General features: G+C 35.6%; 3 protein-coding genes across 4 annotated transcripts in view; 2 read left to right on the top strand and 1 right to left on the bottom strand.

Moving 5' to 3' along the window:
• Window positions 1-235: 235 nt before the first annotated feature.
• LOC135691705 (uncharacterized) lies at window positions 236-23,025 on the bottom strand. Its single transcript, XM_065209659.2, has 12 exons — window positions 22,593-23,025; window positions 22,161-22,209; window positions 14,828-14,969; window positions 13,414-13,529; window positions 11,286-11,529; window positions 10,085-10,321; window positions 6,832-9,714; window positions 4,939-5,029; window positions 4,138-4,211; window positions 3,420-3,534; window positions 1,934-1,980; window positions 236-1,599 (listed from the first exon to the last, which is right to left on the bottom strand). Exons 1-12 carry the CDS (start codon window positions 22,739-22,741, stop codon window positions 1,532-1,534), a joined length of 4,215 nt encoding a protein of 1,404 aa, XP_065065731.2. The 5' UTR covers window positions 22,742-23,025; the 3' UTR covers window positions 236-1,531.
• LOC148958605 (V(D)J recombination-activating protein 1-like) lies at window positions 18,254-21,954 on the top strand. Its single transcript, XM_089112069.1, has one exon. It carries the CDS (start codon window positions 18,662-18,664, stop codon window positions 20,870-20,872), a length of 2,211 nt encoding a protein of 736 aa, XP_088968195.1. The 5' UTR covers window positions 18,254-18,661; the 3' UTR covers window positions 20,873-21,954.
• Window positions 23,026-25,258: 2,233 nt separating the features above from the next.
• Window positions 25,259-27,986, top strand: part of LOC135691721 (neuronal acetylcholine receptor subunit beta-3) — a 28,672-nt gene continuing 25,944 nt past the window's right edge. The window contains exon 1 of one of the 2 annotated variants that reach the window (XM_065209676.2): window positions 25,259-25,537. The gene's annotated coding sequence lies outside the window, so the exon portion shown is untranslated. Of the gene's footprint in view, window positions 25,538-27,616 lie in introns of those variants that run through there. The other variant, XM_089111986.1, reaches the window with a different exon arrangement.

The following is a 27,986-nucleotide window of genomic DNA, read 5'->3' as shown; positions in this document are numbered from 1 at the left end:
AAGAAGAAATAAGAAAAATTTGACGAAAACGAAAAACAGGATAGAAGAAAAGGAAGAAAGCAGGGACGCCTGCAAAAGATAAGAGCAGGAGGGGCAGTGTTGGTGCCGAGGGCAAATCGTGGAATTTTTCTACTAACATAATCGAGTATTCCTAGGTGGAGGGGGGGGGGGCGATGTTGGGGTAGCATAATAAAATATTAACTTGAATACAGTGCCACTCATACGGCTGGGATTTTACCATTGTAAAATGGAGGTTTAAAATCGCGAGAGATGATCCGAAAACTGATACTTTAAAGAATGATGGTTTCTTGCGAGCGGCTATATTTTTCCTTTCCGTAGGATTACCCCTCATTAGGATTACATCATGTTGCGTAGTCATTAGTTATATTGGGTAACATTACCTTCTGAATTTCTCTCCGAATCCCCTTGAATCTAAATAACTACGTATATTTATATGTACAAGAAAAATACCAGAAAAGCATACGTATGTTAGGAGTGAAGATTGATATATCTAAATAAATTCTCTACAAAAATACAATTATCTGGAAATAACATCTATGTACAATGCTTAAAACACCGAAGCTACATTCAATGAATTATCTAAGAAAGACAACATACCAAAAATAAGCTTTGTGAACTATTTGGGAAGGACGACAGACTAAAAATAAGCTTTAAGCAATTTAGTAATATCTAGTTAATTTATTAGCAAGCTTTTGTTAATTCATTCGACAATGTAACGGAACTAAATATTTAAACAATAAATTCCAACCCAATCTATGTATTTTTTATGATAATGAAATGATATTTTGATATAAAAGATGTGCTACAAATAAAGAAATTTGCTAGTTTGGTATAAATTGCTAAAAAACTTTGTGTGTACTGGTTAGCTACATAAAGACAAGTTGATATTCAAACGGGATTTATTAATGATAATTATGATGGTTATGATAATTATGATAATTATTATCGATAGGATTTAGGATTGTAATGAGATTGTGGCGCGTAGCATGATATCAGAAATAAAACTAACTTATAAGAACTGTACATGAAAAGTTAAGAATTTGAGTTAACCCAGCATAGATTCTATCAATTTTTAGCAAAGTTTAATTAGAGAAGACCTTGAATAGAAATTTAACTCCTAAACAGCCTAAAAGTTTTTAAAAAGAATAAAAAAGCGATATTAAAAGAATCTAAGCTACGACAAAAGCTAGGAAATTTGGTTTTTCGTTCGCGTAGTTCTCTGCCATATTCATACCTGGACGTTTGAAAAATCAAACTGTATTTCTATTTCTGAGGTTTAGAAGGGGGGGGGGGGGATTAGTATTTAGAAGCATAAAGTGATATCTATTATAGGGCTTGTGGGCATTGAAGTGGAATGACCAAGGTCTCAAGGGCTTTTTAAATCTGAGATATCAAATCTGAGGAAGTCCCTAAAAGTTAAACATTTCAAAACACTTCCTAACCATGCCAATCGTATCCAGCAGTTTACTAACCAATTCATGTATGACATCACGTTACTTTGCTGTAGTGTTCATGAGTAAAACACGGATCCAGTTGAATTCTTCTTTCCAGCTTTTTTCTTCTTTTGTTTACGAAGGCCTGTAATGATGTAAAAATTGAATATATCTGGTCCGGAAATTATCGTTAAATATTTGTTTCCTACGTTGCCTAAAGAAGGTGGACAATTTCGAAAAGTTAAATTTTCTCTAGAAACTATAGACAATGTATTATTAAAACTTACTTATTAAAACAAAATATGAACAGAAATAGTGGATATGTGAAAATCATAAAACAGTGAATGTCATTAATGGTTAGGACAAGATAACCTTAGAAGCATTTCTTCTAATTTTTTCAAAATCAGAAATTTTCTTAATACAATTTTAGAATTTTTACAATATTTGCAAATAGCTAGGGAATATTCAAAACTATGAACCTTGAGCATGCATAATCATTTGAATTTGCTCATCTTCTTCTCTTTCCCTGAAAAAAGACAGCATCGATGATTCTCCTGATAACACAATAGGCAACATAGTAATACAATCAGCCAATACAGTTGCATGGCTGTAGCAATGAGGCAGAACTCCCTAGTAGGGCAAGACAGTCTCAAACCTTTGTTTATATAGTCAGCATTTAAAGCAATGCTGAATAGACGAAATAGCACAGGAACACGCCAAAAAGTAGAACAACACTATTGCATACTAAAGGTACTGTTTCCGGCGTTATGCGTATGCAGTCATTTGGTTCAACTTTTTTGCAATCTTTGAAAACTATTACGAAATCTTTACTTTCCAACGAAAATATTTTGACACAAGGCTAGAAAGGGTTACTTTAACAACTGCTCTAGATAGCAAAAATGTATTAACAAAAATCTAGAAATATGATTTGACGCTGATGATAGTGACAAAATTACAAGAATGAAGCAAATTTTTCAAAGACAGATTTCGAAAACATTAACCTGCAATCTGTTGTCTAAAAAGTCTAAGATAATGTTTTGAAACTAGAAAGATATTTAGCGCGAGGAACGTTTATTAATACCAATATCAGTGGTGGCGCCAGAGGAGGACTATGGGAGGCTACAGCCCTCTGTCGCAAGCATCTAGCCCCCCTCCCATATCGGAGGAAATTTTTAGGCTATTGTCGGAGCAAATTTGACAAAATAGCTTACGAAAACTGCACATTTTAGTCATTTTAGCCCCCCTGTCGGAAGCTCCAACCCCTCTGATGATTTCTGGTGCCACCTCTGACCAACATGTAAACAATTTGCAAAATTATGTCTTGTCACAATGATATTCATGAAATAATGTCTTGCTCAAAATTTCCTCAATAAGGAATCTAGTATTGCTAATATTCAAAATGAAAACAAAAACACAAATGCAAGACAAACAAATAGCAGAATTATTTGGGCGAATGAGGAGGATCTTTGGAGGTAAAGGCTGAAATATACTATCCATGTAAATGAAATCGATAAAACGAAAGGTTCATTTAAAAGCCTTCAAGGAATACAATAGAAGAAAGTTGGACGAAAGATGAACACGTCCAACTTTATAAAAGGAACTTTTATTGTGTTTGGCCCTAAACTTTATTTTATTGTGTTTTGCTACTGTCACTGTCATCATTATAAAATGACCCGAGCATATTCGTGACCCTAGCTAGTGACTCACCAATGAAAGTCAGAGAATCCATCATATTCTACCATGTCTATTGCCCTGCATTGCTGTGGGAAGGGTAAAATTACTGGGTAACACGTCCAACTTTTTTATTTTGATACCAATTTTGCGTTTATACTGTCAATTTTTCGGTGATCCATTTAATTGAATCCATTTAAATGCATAGTGTATTTCAGTCTTAGCTTTGAATTGTTTGGTAAACAAAGGAGATATCTTTTTTGAAAAATAAAACTCAACAAGAGCAAATTATACCTTATCCTATCTTGTTCAATTTTTTCGACAATCTTATTTCTTCTTGAAACATAATTAACCAATTGTTGCAAAAGTTGTTCCTCAGCTTGTCTATCTTCGTCTGTTTTTGTCGATTCTGTACAAAGACAAACAGCAGTATTACCTTTTACTAATCATTGAAAATATTTACGAAATTTTCTTAGATACTAAGAAAAAAATAAATCCAAAATCTCGGTGTTAAATTTCCAAGTTGATCAGATGTAAAGAAGATGCAATAGGATTAAAGGAAAGGAGCAATGGCTGATTTTTCAAATACTGAACATCCCCCGTCTCTCAATGCAAACAACAAGCACAAAAGTCATTGCACTCCAAATTTAACTGCATGCACATGTATATTGGGCGGGGGTTAACTCGTCTCCCGAACGCAGTGCTCCATACTCATGCACAAGAGAAGGTATAATAAATTCAATTTTTTTCATTTTTTGTCGAAAGGGGAAATCATGATTTTCCATCTCCGTCTGAATTATTCACGGCGAGCCAAGCCAAAAATAGTTTATTTTTCTCTTTATGACTTACAAGATCAAGACCATAATAAAATTTTGTTATATTTTCGTCAATATTTATCTTCATAGCAGTAAATTTCTAGAACAGAAAAGTTGCTTAGGAAAATGTGGTTGGATCTATAATACACGCCCAATCTGAAAATTTCAAAACTGAACACCGAATCTTTAAAACTAACCATCTTTTTCCATAAGAAGTCGTAGTTCATATTCGATTTTCTTCTGATATTCATGATAGTCAATCTCTTGAGACCTAAAACAATCAATTATTTAATAATAAATCATAATAAATCATGATAAATCAATTTGTTACTAGCCCCGATTTGCATGGTAAAAAGAATACCAAAGGATTAATTACGAAAATAATTGTTAAAGCAAATTCCTTAGATACTATTCAGAATTAGAATTATTTAGCTAAGTATCACTTGTAAAGTCTGTCTGTTATTCTATTTGAGGTGAGATCTGTGATAACGCAAAATTACTTAAACTGCTGTTATTCGCTAACATTTTTCGCCTGATATCTAATTTGAGAGAGTGTTCTTTGTTTTTTTTCCTTTGGTAATTCATATGTAAGTTGTCTCAGTTTTTTGTGATGCCACAGAGTAGTCATAGTGTTTTGCACCCAGTGGCATCGTCCTTGTAGTATCGTTAAATATTTTGTAGGTAGTGTAACTAGTAAATTTGTATTGTAAATTTTTATTAAAATGTAAAAAAACATTAGCATTCTCAGAAGAACATAAAAACGACCTAGGTTTGTAAATCGATAAAAAAATATTTAAAGAGAGATGATAAGAATTTTTGCAAAACAGTTCTCCGTAGGAATCCCTTTCCCTTTGGCGTTATTGCTTACCAAATCATTGCGAACCAATCAACAGTTCATGCAAGAAAAATCTTGATACAAGTTCCAAAATCATTTATTATTTTAAAAGAACACGATGAGGAATCTTTCACAAAGAGGCCCACTCAACAATTGCACTTACATATATATAAGTTCATTTTCTCTTCGAAGCAACCGGTTTTTTTCTGTAACCAAATCAAACCAGGTCACCATATAATCCTCTTCAGGATCTCCTGTGAATCAAACGTAGCGAAAATATGTTAAAAATATGAATATAGGGTGTCTACTGAGAGTTCAATTGCAGACGGGCAATTACCGTAAATCCTCGAATTGCCCCCCCCCCTCAAAAAAGCCCCACCCCTCGAATAAGCCCCCCCCCCGAATAAGCCCCCATCTAAAAACATAAAAATTAATAAGCCCCCAGGGGGCTAATTCGAGGATTTACGATACTCTAGGGAACATATCTAAACTTACTATTTGGCGTTTCTAAGTTTGTGGCCTATCAGGGCCATAGAAAGTATACTTTACATAACTGGATAATAAAGACCATTTCACGAGTTTTTACATTTTAATTACAAATTCTGCAGACTTGGAAATCTGAGCATAACCATCATATGGAAAAGGATATCATTGCTATAAATTATTCGAGCTAAAAATAAAAAGATTTGTACTTTTAAAAATGACATTTAAAACACACAGAACTATTAAAATAAAAAGGGTGAGGGGCAAAGAACCTTGGTTATCGAGTTGCCGCACACTGCAACCCTCGACTTAAAATTGTACCTAAAAAAATTACCCTACACACAAAACAAATTATACAAATAGGCAAAGTTTGAATCTCTGCTCGTTTCGATAATAAACCTACACACAGCCTAGCAAAAGTTTTTTGGCCTTCGTCTACAGAAACGCTTTTCTGGTTACTGAAAGATCTTGTTGATAGCTGAAACAATGCTTAGCAGCGAAACATTTTGGTTACCAAAAGGTCCTTGTTGATTACCGCCGAAACACCTTGCTTATCACCGAAACACTTTTTTGGTTACCGAAAGATCGTGTTGATAACTGAAACATCTTGTTTACTACCGAAACACTTTTTTGTCTACCAAAAGATCTTGTTGATTGCCAGAACACCTAATTTATTACCGAAACACTTTTTTGGCTACCAAAAGATCTTGTTGATTGCCAAAACACCTAATTTATTACCGAAACACTTTTTTGTCTACCAAAAGATCTTGTTGATTGCCAAAACACCTGATTTATTACCGAAACACTTTTTTGTCTACCAAGAGATCTTGTTGATTACCAAAACGCCTTGCTTACTATCGAAACACGTTTTTGGTTACCGAAAGATCTTGCTGATTATCGCTAGAACACCTTGCTTGTTACCGAAAAAACTTTTTGGTTACAACTTCTTGGTTGCTTGCTACCAAAACGTTTTGATTAATACTGAAAAACTTTTTAGGTTACTAAAAGAACTTGCTGATTCGCGAAACACTTTGTTTATCATCAAAACACTATTTTGGCTACCAAAATATCTAGTTGATTGCCAAAATACCTTGTTTACTACCAAAAAATGTTTTTGGTTACCGAAAGATCTTGCTGATGCCGAAACACTTTGTTTATTACCGAAACACTTTTTTGGTTACCAAAAGATCTTATTGATAACGGAAACACCTTGTTTACTACCGAAACATTTTTTTGGTTACCGAAAGATCGTGTTGATAAGTTGAAGGTTTTCCCAAACTAGACAACTAACTTGTGAAGCAAACTAAGTGATAAAGGCATTTTTCAGTTTTCTGGTCGAAAAAACTTTAAGGACGGCACAGAACAACCTTTACATACTAAAACCCATTTTGCTATGCATTCATCAGGGAGCCAAACGTCAAAATGATTGTTGAAAGGGCAAAATCTTAATTTGTACTAATGTGTGGATTACAAATACTACAGTTGATCCAAATCAGCTGTAGTATTTGTAATCCCCTTTTGACAATGCTGTTCCATGTAATTAAAAATAACATTGTACGTCATCCAAACTTACCATGAAGCTGTTCTCTCAATCGCTTTTCCATTTCAACACCTTTTCGTTCAAGAACTCTTTGCTTGGCCTCAATCTCTTTCAACTCCTGTCCTATATCATCAATTGTCAGAGGCTTATCCTCAATAAATGTATATGTCCGCTCCAATCGCATGCCTTCTCCGTCCTCCTCTATCTCTTTTTCCTGTTTCTCTTGTATATTCTTTTCTGTTTCATTTTTTTCTCCCTTCTTCGCCTTCTTCTTTTTATCTTTTTCTTTTTTCTTGACTTCAGACTTTTTCTCTTTCTTTTCAATCTCCTTCGCATTTTTCCCCTTCTGTTTCTCACCTTCCTTTAAATTCTTTCCTTTCTGCTTTTCAATTTCCTTCGATTTCTGCCCCTTACTTTTCGTTTCATTGTCTACCCCTTTACTTTCATTTATTTCCTTTTCTTTCGAGACAACCACTTTTGTGGCCTCCCCAGCATCAATCTTTTTATTTTGATTTGATACTGCACTTACATGGGGCATTGGTGGCGATTCCTTATAGGGCGTTATCCCTTTGGGTACGGGTGGGGCAGGCCTTTTCGGTGGTTTATCTTTCTGTACAGTCATTGGTTCTTTTGATTCGTCACCAGACTCTTTAACATCTTCGTTTTTTCTATCTACAACCTTCTCCGTATCTCCATCTTGATTGTCGTCTGATTGTAAGCATTCTTTGTGCGTGACACCTTCAGGCAAATGCCCTGATGAAGAGGTTTTGTTAAAATCATTATCAATCACACTATGAGGTTCATTTTTGTCCAAAGCAGGGCAACTTACAGAGAGAGGACTCATAGGCCTACCAGGCTGGCCTTGCCTTTGCGAATAAAGTTCACCACCTCGGCTCTCCAGTCGTTTTCGCACTTCGATTTCAGAATTCTCTACATACGTTTTAAATGTCTCTAACGGGTCTGCTGGTACTAAAGGCGGCTTTGTGGCTGCATCATCCTGTTCGTAATTGTCTATTGTCCTATTATCTTTCTCTACTGGTTCGGCCAACGTGCTTTGCTCTACAGGTGGCGCAGGGGCTTTGTATTTCTTTTTCTTAACTTTTAAAACCAACACCTTTTTCTGTTTATGTTCTTCGCTTTGATTTTTCGGTTTCACTTCCCGAGGTTCATCTAGTAAATCATCATCTGAATCTTCAAAAGGATTTTTATACGATTTTTCTTTACTATCACTCAATCCTTTCTTCAAATTTTCAATCCTCCGCTGGTGTTCCTCCATTTGTTCAGGAGATAAAGGGGTCTTAGGTCCCTCTCCTGCAACCAACTTAATTTTTCTGGAAACCACTCTGCCAATGGCGTCATCCATCAATTCATCTTCTTTAGGTGGCAAATCTCCAGCATGTAAATCTTCCTTAGAGTCACACTCAGTGTCAGAACTGTCCTCAAACGGATTTAATACGATCTTTTTTCGCTCTCGGCTCTCGAGTTGCTTATTACTAACTTCATCTTCATCCGAATCGTCGAACGGATTCACGTATTTCAACACCTTTCTCTTTTTCTCGCCATTACCGTGACTTGCATAAGGTTGAGGTTCTTGCATGCCATTACCGTGACTCTCATAAGGTTGTTTTTCTTGCAGGCCATCATTCTCAACAATATTGCTCTCAACAAGTTTATCATCATTCGTATCTTCATTTTGTGTTGAATCTTCCTCATCCTCAAAACTTTCTTTTTGACCATCATCGGTTGCAACAACAACACTATCTCTACCTTTTTCTTCATCTCCCGAAAATTTTTCGTCTTTAACGTCATCCATTTTCTGATCCAACTCGGGAGTCTGGGGTAGCTCTGGTTTTGCTTCATCATTTTCAAATTCCTTTTCATCATCGTTGCTGGTAATACCTTCTTCTTTTGTTGGTTCACCACCTTCCATACTTTCTTCATTTCCATCTCTTCCAGTTGATTCCCCAGTCTTCATATCTTCCATTTCTTCTACTTTTGATTCATTTTCCTCGATGGTATCATGACTATGATTGTCAGGACATTTTTCATCAGCAGTCAAATCTTCCTCCATCTTCTCAGTATCTTCCTTCTTGGCCTCTTCATTTTCAGCCTGATCTTCCTTTCCAACTATAACACTGTCACTCCCGGTCTGTTTTTCTATGTTCCCAGTATGATTTGTTTCTCCTTCGTGAGTTTCGTGAGCTTTCTTTTTCTTTTTTACTTTGAGTACAAGCTTTTTCTTCTTCCTATCATCTGAGCTGGTAGAATGTGACTTTGACCTCATTTCTAAATCAATATCAGATTCGTTTGATTCACTTCCGGTGTCACGATGAATCTCTTTGCTAATACGCTGCACTCTTTTATCTTCCAAGGACAGCAAAGCTGCACCCGTGTTTTCATAAACTGGCTTTGTCTCAATTTTGATGCTTTCTCTGTACCTAGGGTTTTCAAATAGAACATCTCCTCCTTCATTAGTCCCGCCTTTTTCGTTAGTAACGTTTGCAAATGGAGTTTCATAAATATGAACCCCTCCTTTGTCTTCGATACATTTTGAGTCATTTTGTGCTTTCATCAACACATCACTTAGAATCCCCCGGGCAAGATCTTTAGGAGTTGTGTTTTCATAAGGCGAGCGATGTTGTTTCGAGCTATGTCCAGGGGGGCTGGTTGGCCTCGCTGGTCTAACAGGGGCTTCTTTCATCTTTGACTCATCATTTGACAATAATATCGATGGCAGTGCAGGCCTTTTTGGGATTTCTTGTACATTTGGGGTTTCTATGATATCATCATCGGCTGTTATTGAAGCTTCTGCCATGGATGTGGAATCTGGAGGTCTCCCGGGGAGCTGCATTGGACGTGGCGGGCGGTGTCGGGGAGCTCCAAGCGTTAAATCCTTTGATTCACTGTTTTTCTCCACTGATAAAATATGAATGAAATCAAAATGAATCAAAATGAAAATAATGTTATGAAAATCATGTACCCTTACCGATCTGAGAATTTAGGAACTAGAAAATGATATATTAGCAAAGGGCAAGATAACTAAATAGCATTAAAACTTATTCCCGAGAAAATTTGTCGGTAGTTGGTCAGATGAAAAGAGAACAAAGAGAGACAATCAATGCACCATTCACGTACCACCAAAGCACCAATCAACCGTACTCCACCTCATGGAAACCTGACCCTCGCCATACCCAACCCCAACCCTATCCACAACAACACCCTAACCTACCCCAACAAACCCCACAAATCCATCAAATACTTGAGTTCAACCATAAAATGCACATACCATTTTCCTTTATTTCCTCCTGTCTCTCGTAATCAGTCTCCATTTGTTCACCCCCCGTGAACCTTTTTCTCGCATTGGCAATCCTTTCATGAACAGAAGCATGTTTCATAACCATTTTATCATCTTCATTTTGAGTTGCTTGTTTCCTTTTATTCTCTAAACTTTCCAACAAATTTTTAAGTGCATCTTGCTCATTCTTTTGATTTCCATTCTTTGGCCGTGAAGAATCATCTGTACCTTTAAAAATAAATTAAAAGGATAATATATACTATTACTCAGACAATATTCAATAATTTAAAATAAAGATAACCCAAAAAATATATACTTATTTGAACCACGATCTTAACCAGGCATAATATGTAAAAATACAAAAAAAGACAGGCAAATTTTTATTACCTTTTTGACGTTCCGGGATATTTTAAAATGATATAATGTACGATAAAACTAGCCCCTGACTTGCATTTGCCGATTGGTTAAAGACAAAGAACCGATAAAACATTCTTTTTCTCAAGATATTTTCGATCGGCAATTAAACCTGAATTTGATTTTACCTTTTTCTCACTATCTCAGGCATTGTACTTCACCACCCGACGCGGAATTTCAAACAAAAAGTGTGACTTGCCTGTGTCAAGTTTCTACTTTTTAGGACCAAAATATAAAACACCAAGTAAATATTAGATATGTATTGCAAAACAATAGTGACTGTACCAACCATTTACAGGATTTGAAGACAAAAAATTATCTTTATGTCTTCAGATTGTTTATCTTCACTTTTATGCTGGGTTCTCGATCGCAATTCATTACATACCTACCTTAAATGTTTAACATCCCTGAGGTAAACGAGACCATAGGCTGTTAACTCTTATTTTTGGGAATCAGGGAGATATTAAGTCTGAAATGTATTTCTGTCAAAAGCAGGCCTAGCATTTCTTAGTAGTGAATCTTGATATTATTGTCTAAATTATTTGAAACAATATCATTTTTTGAAGAAATTCCACATAAGTGGGGAGGGGGGGGGGAGCAACGATCTCACCACACCACCTGGAGACGCCACTGATGTCCCTACAATATTGTCAAACTACCCTCTGCATGAATAAATTGTATTTGGCTTTTCCTCTAGCTCCTTGCCACTCTGCAAACTAGACCACGGAGTTCCCTTTTTGATTTAAAAGTGCATATACATATTAGAAGTTACACATACTCGTCGAGGTAGTTCTCTGTCTATAGTGCCTATCGCAATAGAATTTTTCTTCTGTGGGGATGTAGCGATATGTTCCCATCCTAAGCTGTATTTCACAGAGAGCACAAACGAAACACACTCTATGGAAAATTTTCCCCTCAACCTGCATTCGCTCCATAAGATACACTGTCTTCCCACAATTGGCACAAAACCGATCAAGTGTCCCTTTACTAATGTTTGGATCTGGTGTTGAGCCAATAACTTCCTGAAATAAAGACAACATGAAGATATAAAAACAAAAAATGCAACGAGTTTGGTAATGGAGACATGAGAAACCTTGCATCAATCAATGATAACAGCACAACTGATGCAAAAGCTGACGAGACAAACACCAAGGATTATATCAGGGGTTTCCTGGAAAGGCTAGGCAGAGGGGGGAAGGCTCTCTTTAGTATCATCCTGAGCGGTTTTTTGGGTGAATCACAAATTAAACATATCATAACCAGTTTTTTAAGATTTTTATTTACAAGAAGAAGGAAGACGATATTCAATTCAGATTGCTCATTCACACAAAATACTGCCAGATAAATAAACAATTTTAGTGCATATTCAGAGACCGTCACGTCTAAAACGACAAGTCCTTTGCTCGGAATTCTAGTTAGGAACTGCCCCCAATATGGAGCTAAAGCAAGTGAACATTTTTCTAGCTTCCAAAGAGAAAAATAAATTACCATGGAGCCACAAAAGAGAAGATTCGGCTTTCTCGATCAGATTAATGCCAGAATATAATGTAAAAAAGAACAAACTTATTGGATTATTTAGTTGTTTTATAGCAGTAGGTTCATTGTACAGTAGCCAAACGATTTTTTCTACCATTTGAAAATAACTCAAACGCTCATTTACGTACAGTAGAATTTATTATCAGAAGAACAGAAAACACAATATAATAGCAACGATCAGAACATGATTTACCACTAACATAAATTAAAGTAATTGACTACGTGGGACTAAGACAGCTGCCCACACCAACATAACTATTTCATAAACATCAATTCAGTCTGCAATTAAATAGTCTTGGCTGCTACCAGACTATCCAAACAGGATGAATTGATAAAAATCCAGATATTTGACCAGGTATTCATTAAAAACTGGTGCCTATTTTAATCTAACTTTGATTGGAGATATCTGTATTCCAGACTAGCATTCAGGTTCAAAACTGAACAGAACAAAGTAATTTAAGCTACACGGTCATTATTGTTTTGTTAATCATTACAATCAATATCAGTTTCTCCTTTATCACTGAGACAATTTTCATTCTCACATTTACCTCAAGGACCATATTCAAATGAAAATATCTGTTGCTTGCCTCAAGGAAAACTTTTAGTCATAAAAAAGACATGATGGTACAAGATTTATTGCCTTTTGGATGTTATTATGAAAAACAATGGGATGCCAAAGCTATTAATCCATCCACCTTTTATTCCAAATTTATTTGCACTAGAGTGTCTATTTGGAGACAGAGCCAAAGTATCTAGAATATTCCATTCTCGGAGACTTGCAACTAAGATTCTGAAGTTTTGAAATTTCAGTGCCCTTATTCGATCCAGTATCCTCACAAGATTAGATGCCTGGAGGGGGCAACTTGTGGATAATTACCATTGTCCCTATATCCATGTGATGTAAAAGATCTTTAATAAAAATAACTTAATAAAGCGTCTTTTAAGATTCTTCCAGAATCACTTTGTAGCATGTGGATTTTCATAAATGCATATTTGGTAAACAATGTAGGACTGTTAGCATTTGCTACTACCTTGGTTCTGAAGGTGGTTTTGAAACTGAAAAGCTGTGCTTACTGCGAATTGACCTGGTCCTTCCCCTCAATGTGACTGTACCTCAAAATTCCTATGCCGCGAACTACAGAGAGCTGGTGACACCCCTCACTCAGGGTGAAAGTTTGGTCACGTCAGTGACTTGAACCTCAGACCCTTAGAATTTTTGTCAGAGAACCCTAAACCACTAAGCAATCCTAACACATAAAACCATGCTGATGTCCCTTACTTCAATCAATAACAGTCCATTTTGGAGCAAACCTGTTTTTATAAAACATTTGCTTATAAGCAAAGCATTTGTTTATAGGCAAAACCCAAACCTTTGTAGCAGAAATCCCAGGGACATCTCCTGCTGGCCTCTTTTTTGGTGAATCCTCAGATTTGTATGGAGACTGTCTCTTTGTTGCATGTCGTTTGGGGGTCTTTGGAATTTCACCTGAAAATGCAATGATTCTTTGAAAGGCCTAACTTACTATTGAATAGCTGGAAAATTTTGTCAAACAAAATTGGCACACGATCAATAAAAGTACTTATGTTTTTATGATTCAGAATTGAAGATAAAAGGGGGAGGGGTGATGATAATAATGATGAAAGAAAGAATACTGTGAACAATGACAACAGTGATTTGCCAACACAATCATTCATCCCTGTACGCTTAAAAGCAATTAACAACAACTGGCCAACCTGGTATTAAAAATATACAATCATTTTATCGATGAAAAAAAAGAAACTCAGCCAAAACACAAATTGTGTTGAATTGAAGGAAGGTCAGGGTAAGGTTATTCTTTACATCTTCTGACGAAAACAAAATATGTGATTTGATAATCATGTCTGCTATTTTAGAAAATACACTTCTGACAGGGATTACCGAGTCCTTTATTGTTGCACATATAAAAGAGGGAAAAGGTTGGCTAAAATGCCAGGGAACTAATGGAAAACTTGATTTGATGGCACTGTGGGTCCAATGCTTGACAAAGAAAGCATTTTTCATCCTTTTTCTGGGTTTGTTTACTTAATTTCATTCAACGTCAAAGTGTGTAATTAATTGGATAGATACATGAAAGATATACAGAACATTTTTGGCAGTAACTAATAGAAGATCAGATTGAAAGTTATCTCCAGTTAACATGCATGGAGATACAAATGTGGGGGAGTTACAAATGTGTGCAACCCTTCCACTAGCTGGTTTGCTCCACTCACAAATTTTGTTTTACTAGTGCCATCTTATTTTTAGTCCCCACAGCCACTGAAATGGCAGGAGAGATCTTGTTTAATGATTTGTGCTAAAATAGATTAACAATTAGCAACACTCCATGCACTGATTTTAAACAAGATTGGTTGGACTGAGTTATCTTAAAAAAACTTTTTCACATTAGACTCTGGCTATAGTCACACCAAATGTTGCTTGAAAACTTGTGACAGTGAGCAGAGTGTGACTGTAAACGGAGAGAAATTGAATAAATTTGCAAAGTTGGGTCTAAATTTGATGTGACTGAAACCAGGAATGTGACTAGAAGGATAGACATGTTAATCTATAGAATTCTCTAGCTTTGTGCTAATCAGTTTAAAGGAAATTCGCACACTTTTCTGATTTCACATTCTGGTCCATTTTGACACTTTAGTGAGTTTTTCAGTTCATTGACCAAATACTGTTGTGTTTATTTTCAAGGTCATTACAAGAAAAGGTCTTTGCAAACCAATCAACAACAAAAATGGTTAAAGATTGATAAATACCAGGTATTTTGTCTTTGAAATAGTTGTAATACTGTGAGACATATGTTAAAATGCTGAGTTTGTCAGGAACTTCCATTTGAACCATGTCTTCAACATCTAGTAATGCAGGAATACCAAGTTCATCTTCAGCCACTGTAAAAGCCTTAAAAGAAGCCATGTGTACACAGATTATCAACAATAAAGAAAAAACAGGAGAAAAGAGTTAATATTATTTTTTGGGTAATTTCATTGACCACATATGTCGACCCAAAGCTGTTGAAGGCCAGTTCAAATTGTCTACAAAGCTAATTTTCATACTTGAGCAGTGACTGTTACAACATGTGGCAATTTAAATACAATAACATTTTATCTTAATGAGCAAAATAATTTTCAACATGGCCACAAAAAAAGATCAGTAAAAACTATCAATAAGAGGTTAACAGTACCATTCCCAACTCAGCTTTTAAAGAATTGGATCTATTTTAGCTGCAGCTATGGCACTATGTCCAGACACATTTCACTGGCTATTTAAATTCCCATTGGTTAGACTATACAATAGACCCTTTGTTACGGAGCCAATCGGCTAATCATCAATGTTTTCTTGCTTTCAAACATGCTGCAAAGACTATTGTTAACTCTGAATAGTTGACTGATAAGACATATGCCTTCAATGTGTGCAAGGCTTCTTCTATGATTGATTATGAAACACAAGCCAGTCTAAGTCATTAAAAGGTGTTACGTAGCAAGGTAATGTTTGCAAAAAAAATATGTCAGTTTCAAACTAAGTATTACTTTGGGGTTTTAAAACTGAATTATGATAGATCATTTGGGTACCATTAAGCTTTTGAGTCAGAAATATAAGACTTTAGCAAATTATGTTATCTATTATGAGTATTTGTTGTATGTAGGGAACATAAATGTGCACAAAGTTGGATCAGTATTCATGATAACTTTAATCTTCCAACTACAGGTCTGAGATATTTTCTAGAGATGCTTTGTTTGTTTAGATACATCAAGACTTGACACCTGCTACTGGAAAAAGTGAGGATGCCTGGTTAAACGATCAATCACTTTGTAACAGTCAGACAAAACAAAGTTGTTCAGTTAATGAAGAACATCGATCTAAGAATGAACTGTCAACACAGGACATAAAACAAGGGTGATGGTCACAAATATAATAGTCTGGTTTACATCATTCTCACATCTTTTCAAAAGATCTTTCTCATATTTGTAAATAATATTTCTTAGCAATTGTGTTTGAAATTCTTGCTGTTACAAAGTTATTATATGTATATAAACTCTTTTATTGATTTATGATCAGTTCCTGAATTAAAAGCAACCTGCATATCATATTTAGAGACCTTACCCCTTCCAAAAAAACATGACTCCCTGCATTCTTAGTTAACTTTAACAATTGTAAAAAGCTGACTGTAAAGGGGGTTAAGATTATGCCTCTATCTACCACTTGCTAGCTCAAACCATGGGTATTCAACCCCCCTCCCCTTCTTGTTTTAGATGAAATAATTCTTGTTTAAGATGCAAAAAGTTTTTTCAAGTGTTGCCCTTCAGATAAAACAAGGTGAATATTAACTGCTGCTCTATAGTCACTGAGCCATGCAACTCCACAACAATCGCAACATATTTCAACATCTAAAAATCCTTAGCAATTTTATAGCATATCTGTGGACTTGAGATTTATCCATACTTGACATTTTTCACAAAATTCTTAATGGCCATGTCCATCATTTGATTTTGTCATTATCAGCTGTGTTTTTGGTATCAGGTAGTTTTGGCTTGTTTTTTGCTGGTTTTTTCTTGTTTTTTATGGTTTCTGGCTTTGGCTATTTTCATGCTGATTTCAGTTGATATTTGGTTGTATTTGGTTGGTTTTGGGCAGTTCAGTTCAAAGCAGGTTACTACATTTTAAAATTAGCAAACAGGAACTACATTTGAAGGACAGGGTAAAAGTGTATATCTGTAACATGGGCCAGTGAAATGTTTACTTTTAGAGTGTATTTCCTCAAATACATGGGGCCTGTTATTTCCCAGGGGATTGTCCCTACCTTTCTATATGGGTGGTCCATATCAATATTTGGGGTCTGAGATTTTAGAGAAAAAAATATATTTGGGGTCTGTGAATTACAGCTTAAGAAAAATTCAATATTTAGGGTTTGAGAAGTGAAAACGAAGTTGTAAAAAAATCCAAATATAAGAATGACAACCTTATCGCAAAATCATATTCAGAGATTTCCTACACCGAACAACTCTTCATTACTGCGATGGTTATCTAATTACATTAAAACTACTTAATTGTAAGTCAGCCATTATTCTTAGTTTCCAAATAAACAGGGGTGGCACTTTTTAATTTTCAGTTTTAAAACATGTTTGTTTTAAAATAAAGTGGTAGTTCAAAATATGTAACAAAATTTAGGGTCTCAAATTTTTGAATATTTAGGGTTTTTTAGAACTGTAACTCAATATTTGGGGGTCAACAAAAAGTTGCTGAAATGGACCCCCCAGTATAGAAAAGAAGTGAGTACCCCCCTCACAGTGGGCCCAGAGGTGGAAATAGGTTCAAAAAAAAATTATCAAAGCTTTCTTAAATTTATATTTTTCTTAAAGCCAAATAAATTGCCCACAAAACACAAAAAAAATTATGTCAATATCTTAATTTTTTGCAAAGTTATGATAATTTGAAGTCTGTTTAAATCGACAAAAATCTTAGGTGGGATCTTTCTGTCTGACATTTGGCAGAAACTGCCATCCATAATTAAAAATAGTAGAAATATTGTAAAAAATTCATCCAAAATACTCCTTTTTATATCTTTCTTCTAAACTATAGCTAAATATCCAAGAAAATACATTATATATGTATAATATTACATGTAGAGCAAAAATGTTATCCTTTTTGTAGGATTTTTCCTTAAAAAATCAGGGGGAAAATGGCAAAATATGCAAAAATTGGTGGTATTTTTTCATCCTAATCTGAAATTTGAGCAAAAATGGCTATTTTGGTAATAGTAAACCCTATATATTTTAAAATCTATGAAGTAAGCTCTATACAATAACACAGAATACTTGTTTACCCAAACCTAGGATTTTAAGCATTTTGATTTTAAAAAACATGACCCTCGGGTAAAAACCTTAAGAATGATAATTTTAGTTCTGTGGAAAAACCTTACGTTTCAGTACAATTCCTTTTCCACACAGCTTCCATTTACCTTTAACCTTTCTTCTGATGTTATTATTCCAATAAGTTAGTACTTTTTCTTCTAACAATGAAAATAAATTTGTTTTTGTCTCATTGAAATTGCCAAAATATAAGAATTTCATTGATATCATTATGTCTATCTATCAGATAGTTTATAATTCATCAGATAGATAGGGAGGTAGGTAGGTAGGTAGGTAGGTAGGTAGGTAGGTAGGTAGGTAGGTAGGTAGGTAGGTAGGTAGGTAGGTAGGTAGGTAGGTAGGTAGGTAGGGTAGGTAGGTAGGCAGGCAGGTAGACAGGCAGGCAGGCAGGCAGATAGTTCAGATAGTTTATTGCATTTTAACGGTTTCGATACTATTCTATGCACATGTATCTTCCTTCAAACACTGTAATGATTTCTGACTAAATTACAGTAAAAACAGTGTAATAGCTTCTGTTCTACCATATGAACTCATGTTACCATGTAATACTCATGTAATAGTTTATGTTCTATCACATGAGCACATGTTACTGTATTGTAATAGTTTCTTTTCTATCATATGAACACATGTTACTGTATTGTAATGGTTTCTGTTCTATAATATGATTTATATGCCATGGAAAATTACAATCTACCTTTCATACAGCTATAGAAATATTAGACTATGGAGGTATCAGAGAAAAGGTTTTTTGAGTTGTGTATAAGTAAAGATGATGAAGTTGTAAGAAAGAAGAGAAAGTTGCAGCAAGATGATGTAGAACCGGTATTGTTAGATTTGTTAGGTCAAGATGCTTTGACAGATAGCCAGAAAGAAATTATGAGAGCTAGTTTGCGACAGTACAGAAATTTGAAAAAGAATAGAACTAGAGTAGAGTTAGCAGCAGAAATAGGAAAGGCGTCAGATGAAGTTAGGTTCACTGGAAATAATGCTAACAAAAAACGAAAAAGTACTGATCTATCCGAATATTCTACTCCACGTAAACCATTTAGGGAACTATCTTTCAAAGCAAAAAAAGAGCGAACGAATCAACTTGTCGAAAGAATTAATGAATTTATGGATAATGAAAGAATGGATGATGTTTCTGTCACTGAATTGATGGGTTATATGATCTACAGAGAAAATGTGCAGTCAAATAAAAGTCTGTCCATGGTTGGTAAAAGGATATATGAAAATGAATTTGACGAAAAACATGATTTCACTGTTCAAGATGCAGTTGTGATGATGCACACGCTAGTTTTAACCAAAGAACAACTACGAAAAACTAGATCAATATTGCAAACAAAAGGAATCATATTTCCAACTACAAATGAAATTCGTTTGGCTCGTGAAAAGTTGCGGCCAACACAAGCGAAACTGGAAGCTACTTTAGACCAAAAAGGTGTAAAATGCGATTTTAAATCATTAGTGAAAATAACAATAGAATCGGTAATTAAGATGGTTCGATGTAAAAGAGCGTACAAACAACAGGAAGGTGACTGTTACAAATTTTATTTCAAGGATGGGGGAGATGGATCAGGTCAACATTTGATCATGCATAGCAAAGCAATGATTGACTCAAAATCACACATCTTTCAATATGGTTTGGTTCCTTTGAAGATGATTTGTTCTAGAAACAACATTGATGAAGTTATGTGGGAAAATGATGCACCTAATGCTTCAAATGCAGTACGGCCACTATATCTTATACGCGAAGAAGAAACTGATGCTGACTTGTTAAGTGAAGTAGTACCATCAACTGACAAGATAAGAAAAGAGTTGAATGAGGAAGGAATAGTGGTAAAATATGATGAAGATAAGTTAGTTGATGTTGCAGTGAATATACAGGACACCATGAAAGATTTGAAGTTCAAAAGATGTATCAGTGGATTGCAAGGCGCTGATTGCATTCTATGTACAACGAAAGTGTATGATTGGACAACACGAGCTAATGTCATAACTGGGTTTCCAATTAACAGAAATGCTGCTGATACCTGGGAACTGTACAATCAGTTAGTTAACCAAGATGGAGAAATTCCCAGGAGACCTAATGACTTTGAATTACGAAAAGGATTGACAAAAAAACCCATTACCATCTCTTCACAAGTGTCCATAACCATTACACATTCCTATATTAATTCAACCAGATGGTTCATCAAGTTATTAACAAGGTGTCACATAGATTATCAATGCTGGATAGAAAGATCAGATCCTAGAGGTGACCCTCTTAGAGCATCAGAAGAAAGAGTTTTAGCAGCCTTTAACTTGCTGGGCTTAAAACTAGAACAATGTGCCGGGCCCGGGGGTAAGGGTGGAACATCAACCACAGGTAAACAGGGTCGTCGTGTATTTTCTGAGGAGGTTGTTGAAACTATTTCATCATTACTGCCAGATAAATATAAACAGAATGTTCTTCTCCTGCACAAACAATTGAGTGCTGTCATGCGGATCATATCGTCACAGCGAAAGGTAGATGTTGATTTATTTGAGCAACTATGCATGGATATCTCGCTGAATATTGTTGATAACTTTCCATGGGTTCGTCTAAACCACACATTACATGGCACAATTCAACATTCTACTGAATTAATTAAGTTAAATAGTGGATACGGATTAGGAGCATATTCAGAGGAAGGCCTGGAAGCAAACAACAAGGATATTCGCAATTTTCTTCTCACCCACAGTCGGAAAACATCGCCAATAGAGCAACTCTTTGATGTCATGCATAGGTTGTTAGAGAGATCAGACCCCCTTATCAATGATCGAGTTCGAAATGATACAAACAAAAAGTTATGCAGTGTTTGTGGTTCTAAAGATCATACAATTAGGTCACATGGCCAAAATACTGGACTACCCAAACATGAATATGACACTTATGTTGAATGTTTTCTTGAATAGCATTTATTTAGGCTTTGCCTTAATAATACCTTTCTAATGAGCCCTCAATGATTTCCCTGTGATGATTATTAGTCGAGATATATCGAAAAATGTAATTTTGGTCTAATGTGCCCAAATAAGGAAATTTGGGGCCAGGACCCCAAAATTACAAAATATACAGCGCATAGTAGTTTCATGTAATTTGCCTTAATAATACCTTCCTAATGAGCCCCCAATGATTTCCCTGTGATGATTATTAGTCGAGATATATCGAAAAATGTAATTTTGGTCTAATGTGCCCAAATAAGGAAATTTGGGGCCAGGACCCCAAAATTACAAAATATACAGCGCATAGTAGTTTCATGTAATTTGCCTTAATAATACCTTCCTAATGAGCCCTCAATGATTTCCCTGTGATGATTATTAGTCGAGATATATCGAAAAATGTTATTTTGGCCGAATGTGCCCAAATAAGGAAATTTGGGGCCAGGACCCCAAAATTACAAAATATACAGCGCATAGTAGTTTCATGTAATTTGCCTTAATAATACCTTCCTAATGAGCCCCCAATGATTTCCCTGTGATGATTATTAGTCGAGATATATCGAAAAATGTGTTTTTGGCCTAATGTGCCCAAATAAGGAAATTTGGGGCCAGGACCCCAAGATTACAAAATATACAGCGCATAGTAGTTTCATGTAATTTGCCTTAATAATACCTTCCTAATGAGCCCCCAATGATTTCCCTGTGATGATTATTAGTCGAGATATATTGAAAAATGTTATTTTGGCCTAATGTGCCCAAATAAGGAAATTTGGGGCCAGGACCCCAAAATTACAAAAAATAAAACGCTTACTAATTTCAAATTGTTTCTCTTGCCTAAACGCTTCTAACGAGGTACCATTCACTTTCTAGAAAAAAGTATTTCTTGACTTATGACCCTATTTCCAAAAATAAGTGATCTGGGCCCACTGTGCCCCTCCCCCCTATGGGTGTTATTTTACCTTACAAGTTCTAATTGAAGTTTGTACTTTTTGCCTCTCTTTCTGTGATGTTTGAGCCTCATACAATGCCTTTGACCTGGCTGTTTGGATGTGACAAGAAATTTTTTGATAAATTTTTTGATAAATTTTTTAAATTGTAAAATGTCACTCTCCCTGCTCTTGATAAGATGTAACTCTCACCCCATATTTACCCCCCCCCCCCAATGTATAGAGGGAGGCATATCACGGAGAAGAGTTTTTGTCACAGTGAGGAAATAAGTTCCTACACAACAACACAACATTGTATCAAATTTTAAGTAACTTACCAAATAATTATTTTCTGCAATATTTTCTTTTGAAAGTTTGTCGAAATTTCTAATAACGAAAAACAAGAAAATTCAGTTCTAAACGGTTATAAGAAAAATATCCCAGTCATTTCCTGTCAGAATTAGAACATTCTTTAAATTCGCTACATGCATAAAATTAATAACCTTGAGGAAAATTCTCGCATAAAAAGATCCTATATTGAATTTTTATAACTCTCTAATTTGAATTTGAACTTTTAATTATTCGTCTACAGACTTGCAAATTGGTCATCAGGTCTATCTTCAATTCAAAATATGAAAAGCTGCGTTGAAGTCACACTAATGACTCAACTCTCAAAAAGTGGTGTCAACACATGAAACTTCAAACCGTTTTGTAAACAAAGCGCTCAACGAGTTTATTCTCATTCTATTGAAACCGTGAAATTAACGTACATTAAGTCTGGGCGATAGTGATGCAGTATCGCACAAAATGCTAGGCCATCCCTCCACGAACTCGTCATATTCCTGACCTCTACGTCTTTGTATCCGTCAGTCATCTGCTTGCACCACATAGTCAACGCTTTAGCTCCAGTTAATGCCATTTTACTTAAAATTCGGGTGTTAATTTATTTAATATTGATTTTTTTTTAGTATCAATCGTTTGTTGTCCAGTCATTGGCAATGTCCCAATTCAAATTGACGACTTCCCTTTGAAATTCTATCTAATACTCGATGTTAACTGTAACGAAATTGCCTTTGGGCGGGAACACCCCTCAAGATCTTATGCCATTATTTACATAGTCGTAGGAGACATAGGGGCTGGGAGCGCTGCAACCCCCTCTTATCAGGCAACATTTATCGCATTTCAGGCTCCGTTCGATCACTTGTCTCTCATTAAAACAATAATTTTCGGCAAAGATCCATACCAAGCCCCCTAAACGTTTTGCAACCGCTCCACCCATGACAATTTGATTAGGAGGGCGTTTTTACGGAGGGACTAGGCCAGAGCCCCCCAGAAATTTTCTCTGCCCCTTGTTTGGCCCCAAGTTTTGTCAAAAGTTTTTAAAACCTTAAGAGAAGAAGAAAAAGAAAGGAAAGAAAAAGAAGAAGAGGAAAAAGAAAAAAGAAGAAGAAAAATAAGAAGAGAAAGAAGGGAAAGAAAAAGAAGAAGAAGAAAAAGTAAAAGAAAAAGTAGAAGAGGGAAAAAAAGAAGAAGAAGAAAAATAAGAAGAGAAAGGAGGGAAAGAAAAAGAAGAAGAGGGAAAAAAAGAAGCAGAAGAAAAATAAGAAGAGAAAGAAGGGAAAGAAAAAGAAGAAGAAGAAAAAGTAAAAGAAAAAGAAGAAGAAAAAGAAAAAGAAGAAGAGGGAAACAAAGAAGCAGAAGAAAAATAATAAGAGAAAGAAGGGAAAGAAAAGAAGAAGAAGAAAAAGTAAAAGAAAAAGAAGAAGAAAAAGAAAAAGAAGAAGAGGGAAAAAAAGAAGAAGGAGAGAAATAAGAAGAGAAAGAAGGGAAAGAAAAAGAAGAAGAGGGAAAAAAAGAAGAAGAAGAAAAAGTAAAAGAAAAAGAAGAAGAAAAAGAAAAAGAAGAAGAGGGAAAAAAAGAAGAAGGAGAGAAATAAGAAGAGAAAGAAGGGAAAGAAAGAGAATAAGAAGAAAATGAAAAATGAGGAGAAAAAGTGAAAGAAAAAGAAAAGAAGAAAAAGAAGGGAAAGAAGAAGAAGAAGTAATATGAGAAGAAAAGTAAAAGAAAAAGAGGAAGCAGAAAAAAAAGAAAAAACCATAAAGAGGAACAAGAGCAAGATCAAGTGCGAAAGGAAGGGGGAAACAGAGGGAAGATTTCTTGCGTGAAAGATTTAGAAAAACTCCTGTTTAGGCAAATAAGCTCCTGATCTCAGAGTGGAATTAGTGATCAACGTCAAATAATGAGACAAACAAATTGCAACCTCGTTGCATCTAGAACCTTTTAGCAAAATATTCTTTCATAGGTTGTTCCCTTCAGGAGAAAGCAATCCTGATAAAACCTCTGGCAGGTTATGGCCTTAGAACTTCTATTTCTGCAATCATTCAGCTCCAGATGATGAAATAAAAGAATATTTAGGAGGCTATATTGGGGAAAAAATTGAAATGCATTGCCTCCATGGCTGGTACGGCTTTTCCATTCTAGGGGAAAATATTTTGATTGACATTTCATTTTTTTCTAGAAGTTCGTGACCACTATGCAGGCATTTATTCTGTTGAATTTTAATATAAAACACATTCAATATAAAGAATAATGTAGCATGTAACTTATCGGTCCTTCGCTTAATTTTGCCATAAATAATTCGTATGTTGGTCCAATAATCAGAGCTCAAGAAAGTTCTGTATGCTTTCCAATTAATTCTCGTTTTAAAAGTCACTCTGATCAAATAGAATCAAGAAGTTGCAGGTGTCAGGGAAGTTTAAAATCTGAGGACTTTGAGATAAATATTTACTGTGTTATTCCCCTAAGGTAGCGTAAATTCAATGTGCTACTATTTCTTAAAGGCAATAGAAAGATACTTTAGTAGCTTAAGTCGCCTTTCAATTAAAAATTGACCAATCAGTGAGCGTAATTCCACTCATACGCTCATTGATTGGCTAATATTGATTGACAGATGGTTTAATCCATTTTGTTGCCTGTCGATTGCCTTTAATGTTATAAAATTAATGTATATACAATAGCTCCTGAGCCGTTCAGCCAAGGGTGCTTGAGCACAGGTCAAATTTTCAAAGTACTGTTTCTTGTACCTGTTTCTGTGCGTGTTTCCGAAAAAAGCTAAAGATTTCTACTGATTCGATGTTTTCATCTATTTTGCATGAATAATATCCTCTTATCCAAAGAATTTTCTTTTGTCGCGTTAATGTTTATAATCGTAGCATATTCACCGGAACGAAATTCTGGTAGAATGCAAGTGCTGACCAATTAGATTACGGATGACAAAATCATCCTCCAATGAAATCCCATTATTCCATGCTATTCCGAGCATCGGTGGGTTCGTAAATTAGAATTGTCACGAACAGAGCTAGCCAATCAACTCTTTTCTCACCGGTGCTCAGATCCAGCATTATCCAATCATTTGCTTATTCACCGGTGCTCAACGTCATCTGAGCACCGGTCAAGAAGAAATAGCCAATAAAAATTCAGGGAAATTGATGGATAGGGAACTGGCATAGGCTTTTGGGATTTGCCGCAACTCTCGTTGTTATTACGGGATGCATGAACAGAAACGTTGCTTTAATATTTATGGCAAAAGAAAAGCCTGGGCGTTGCGGAAGTTTTCGAGTTTTATTGGGAAGACAATAGCGCTGACTCGCTCACTGATTCACAGCCCTCTTCCGGAAGTGTAGCGAAGCTACGGCCTAAGACACCTATCTATCAGGTAAGTGGTAACATGCAAACTTTGTGAAAAATTGCAAGACATCAGCAAATATTACATGCATCTGGTTGAGGAATAGGGTGACGTGCTAGGTTGCGTTTTATTAGCCATGTTATTAGTTGATTTGAGTTTCGCAAACGTGAATCAATGTTGTTTGCTTTGAGGTAATTGTGATTCGCTTTGTTTTTTTACGCGAGTAATGGCATCGCAGCCCCCTTTGTGATTTTTCTAAAGGAATAATAGTTCAAAGAGCCGTGGAAATGCCTGTTAAAGTTCTTGGAACATCAACAAAATTTTAAACATAATATATAAAATGAAAGTGAAGTAAAATTCATTTTTTAAGAACACGATTCCAAGCTGCAAAAGATAGCTTTCAACCAGTGTAACGAATTTCGTAAAACATTTTCTAAATTTTCATGAAATACATTGCCTTATTTTGTACAATACTTTCCTTGCTTCCATAGCCACTCTTGTTTACCGTATTCTATCAAATTTTTGGCCCCATTAGAGAGTGGGACAGCATAGGTTTTATTCAATATATTTAAACTGATTACTATTATAAAGGTTTGCTGGTCGCTCATTGGAGAGTGGGTGCTGATTAGAGAAATTTTGCTCTAAAGGAGGGGCGTGCATTAGAGAGGGACGCTCATTGGAAAAAATACGCTACTTAACATCGCCACCGAAAATGGGCGTGGTCAATTTGTTGGGTGTGATACCTTAAACTGCACCGGTCAAAAAATTTCCTGGATCCGCCCCTGATGATGATATAAGTAGGGCATCAATGTTGTCACCTGTTCATGTTGTTGTTTCAAACAGATATACATTCTGCAACACTGAGAATGAACATAGTCACCTGTACATTTATAATGTGTTTGATAACATCTTAATAATTATGCTTAGTCTGCTCGACAGCCAGTCAAACTACTATGAGACATGATTTGTAAGCAGTAATATATGCTGTTCTCAGCTCTTTATCAGTATTGTAATAAGAGCGCTACAGCAAGAAATAAAACAAAAAGCTGATGATGCGGTGATGTTATTCTGGGTTTGTCTTTCGTCGTGGCAAACATGGAAATACACGCCAAGATTAGCAAACCAATTAGGTTGATGGCATCATTGCAGCTGATTGAAGTGACAATAACAGCTGAAATGAGCTAGAATACATCGATTAACAGGGTCCACGCCACGAATTTGAAAGTGGGTGCGGGGGTGCAAGGCTACCAAAAGTAGGGGCCCAAGGCTTTTCCCTTTTCACTGCAGCTTTAAAACTACTTGCTTTGCTACCCCACCCTCCTCTCTCCACCGGTAGCGTGGGCCCTGATCAACCTCATAACAATATTCCCGAATTCATCCCAGACTTTTCACAAAGGCTTTTGGTTAGGATAGCACTCTCAACCCTACGGTAGAAAAGACCCTCGCAATGAATGCTTCGTTGATAAAACAATTATTACAAGGTACTCAGTTAAGATTCCATGTAAAAACTGTCACAAAACATCCAACTCGTGGTTATAAATGATTCATAGAAATATTTTTCAAATGTATAATATCTAAAGTCTCCGATTTTTGCTTAAACTTTGTAGAAATATGAAAACAGTCAATCGATGTTATCTTAGTAGTTTCCTGTCACCAAGTCGAGCTGGATGTAAAATCTAGAGCTTCCGACAAGTGCTCTAAGCTCTTCATGAAAAATCGATACTATATTAAGTCCATGCTATCTTTGTAATGTTCTTAAACAAAACCACCGATATGTAATGCTAACTGAGCCTCATTTAATGTAGATATGGTTATAAAAGACTTTCATGTTCACAAATCCTTTGATCTCCGCAATTAGCCTTTCTATTTCCAATCCATTTTCACTCGGCTTTTCTAACATCTTAAGGTTCATTGTATTGGTTCTAAGAAATGGATTCATGATTAAACAGCTTTGGATTTAAACGGAAGAGAATCAGAATAATTGTTGCAAATCTGGCTATCTAACATTGTTTTAAAGATTTATGCTGATTCAAAGTATTAATGAGATTTGCAAGCATGAGCTGTGAATCCTTCCACAAACCTCCTTTCTAACTCCTATTAAGCAAGCTTAGTGCTAGCAGAGCAAAATGCCTTTTCATGTCCAGCTATCCACAGGTAATAGATCTCGAGATATATGATTACAATCAAGAAATGGAGGCAATGAATTGTTGAGTACAGTAAATGTTACGCATTTGATATGTTTTTGTTTATCTTTAAGTACAAACACCCGTTTGTGTGCTCTTGTGGTCATATTATCCTACATAAGAAATCTATTCACCATGTAGCACCTTATCAATGCAGAGCAGGCTTCCAGCTTTAGCTATTGAAATTCATGCTGATATCAAACCACTTGCACCCTTGATGTACTTAAAGATTCCGATGACCTAGCTCATAGCTAGACAATGCCCAGTGTTGTTTACTATCGTTGACAAGGCAAAAG

Source organism: Rhopilema esculentum, chromosome 13, assembly GCF_057945365.1.
Source record: "Rhopilema esculentum isolate cy_ngs chromosome 13, ASM5794536v1, whole genome shotgun sequence".
Lineage (NCBI taxonomy): Eukaryota > Metazoa > Cnidaria > Scyphozoa > Rhizostomeae > Rhizostomatidae > Rhopilema > Rhopilema esculentum.
Note: the sequence above shows the minus strand (reverse complement) of the source record. Positions and strands in the feature narration are given on the sequence as shown.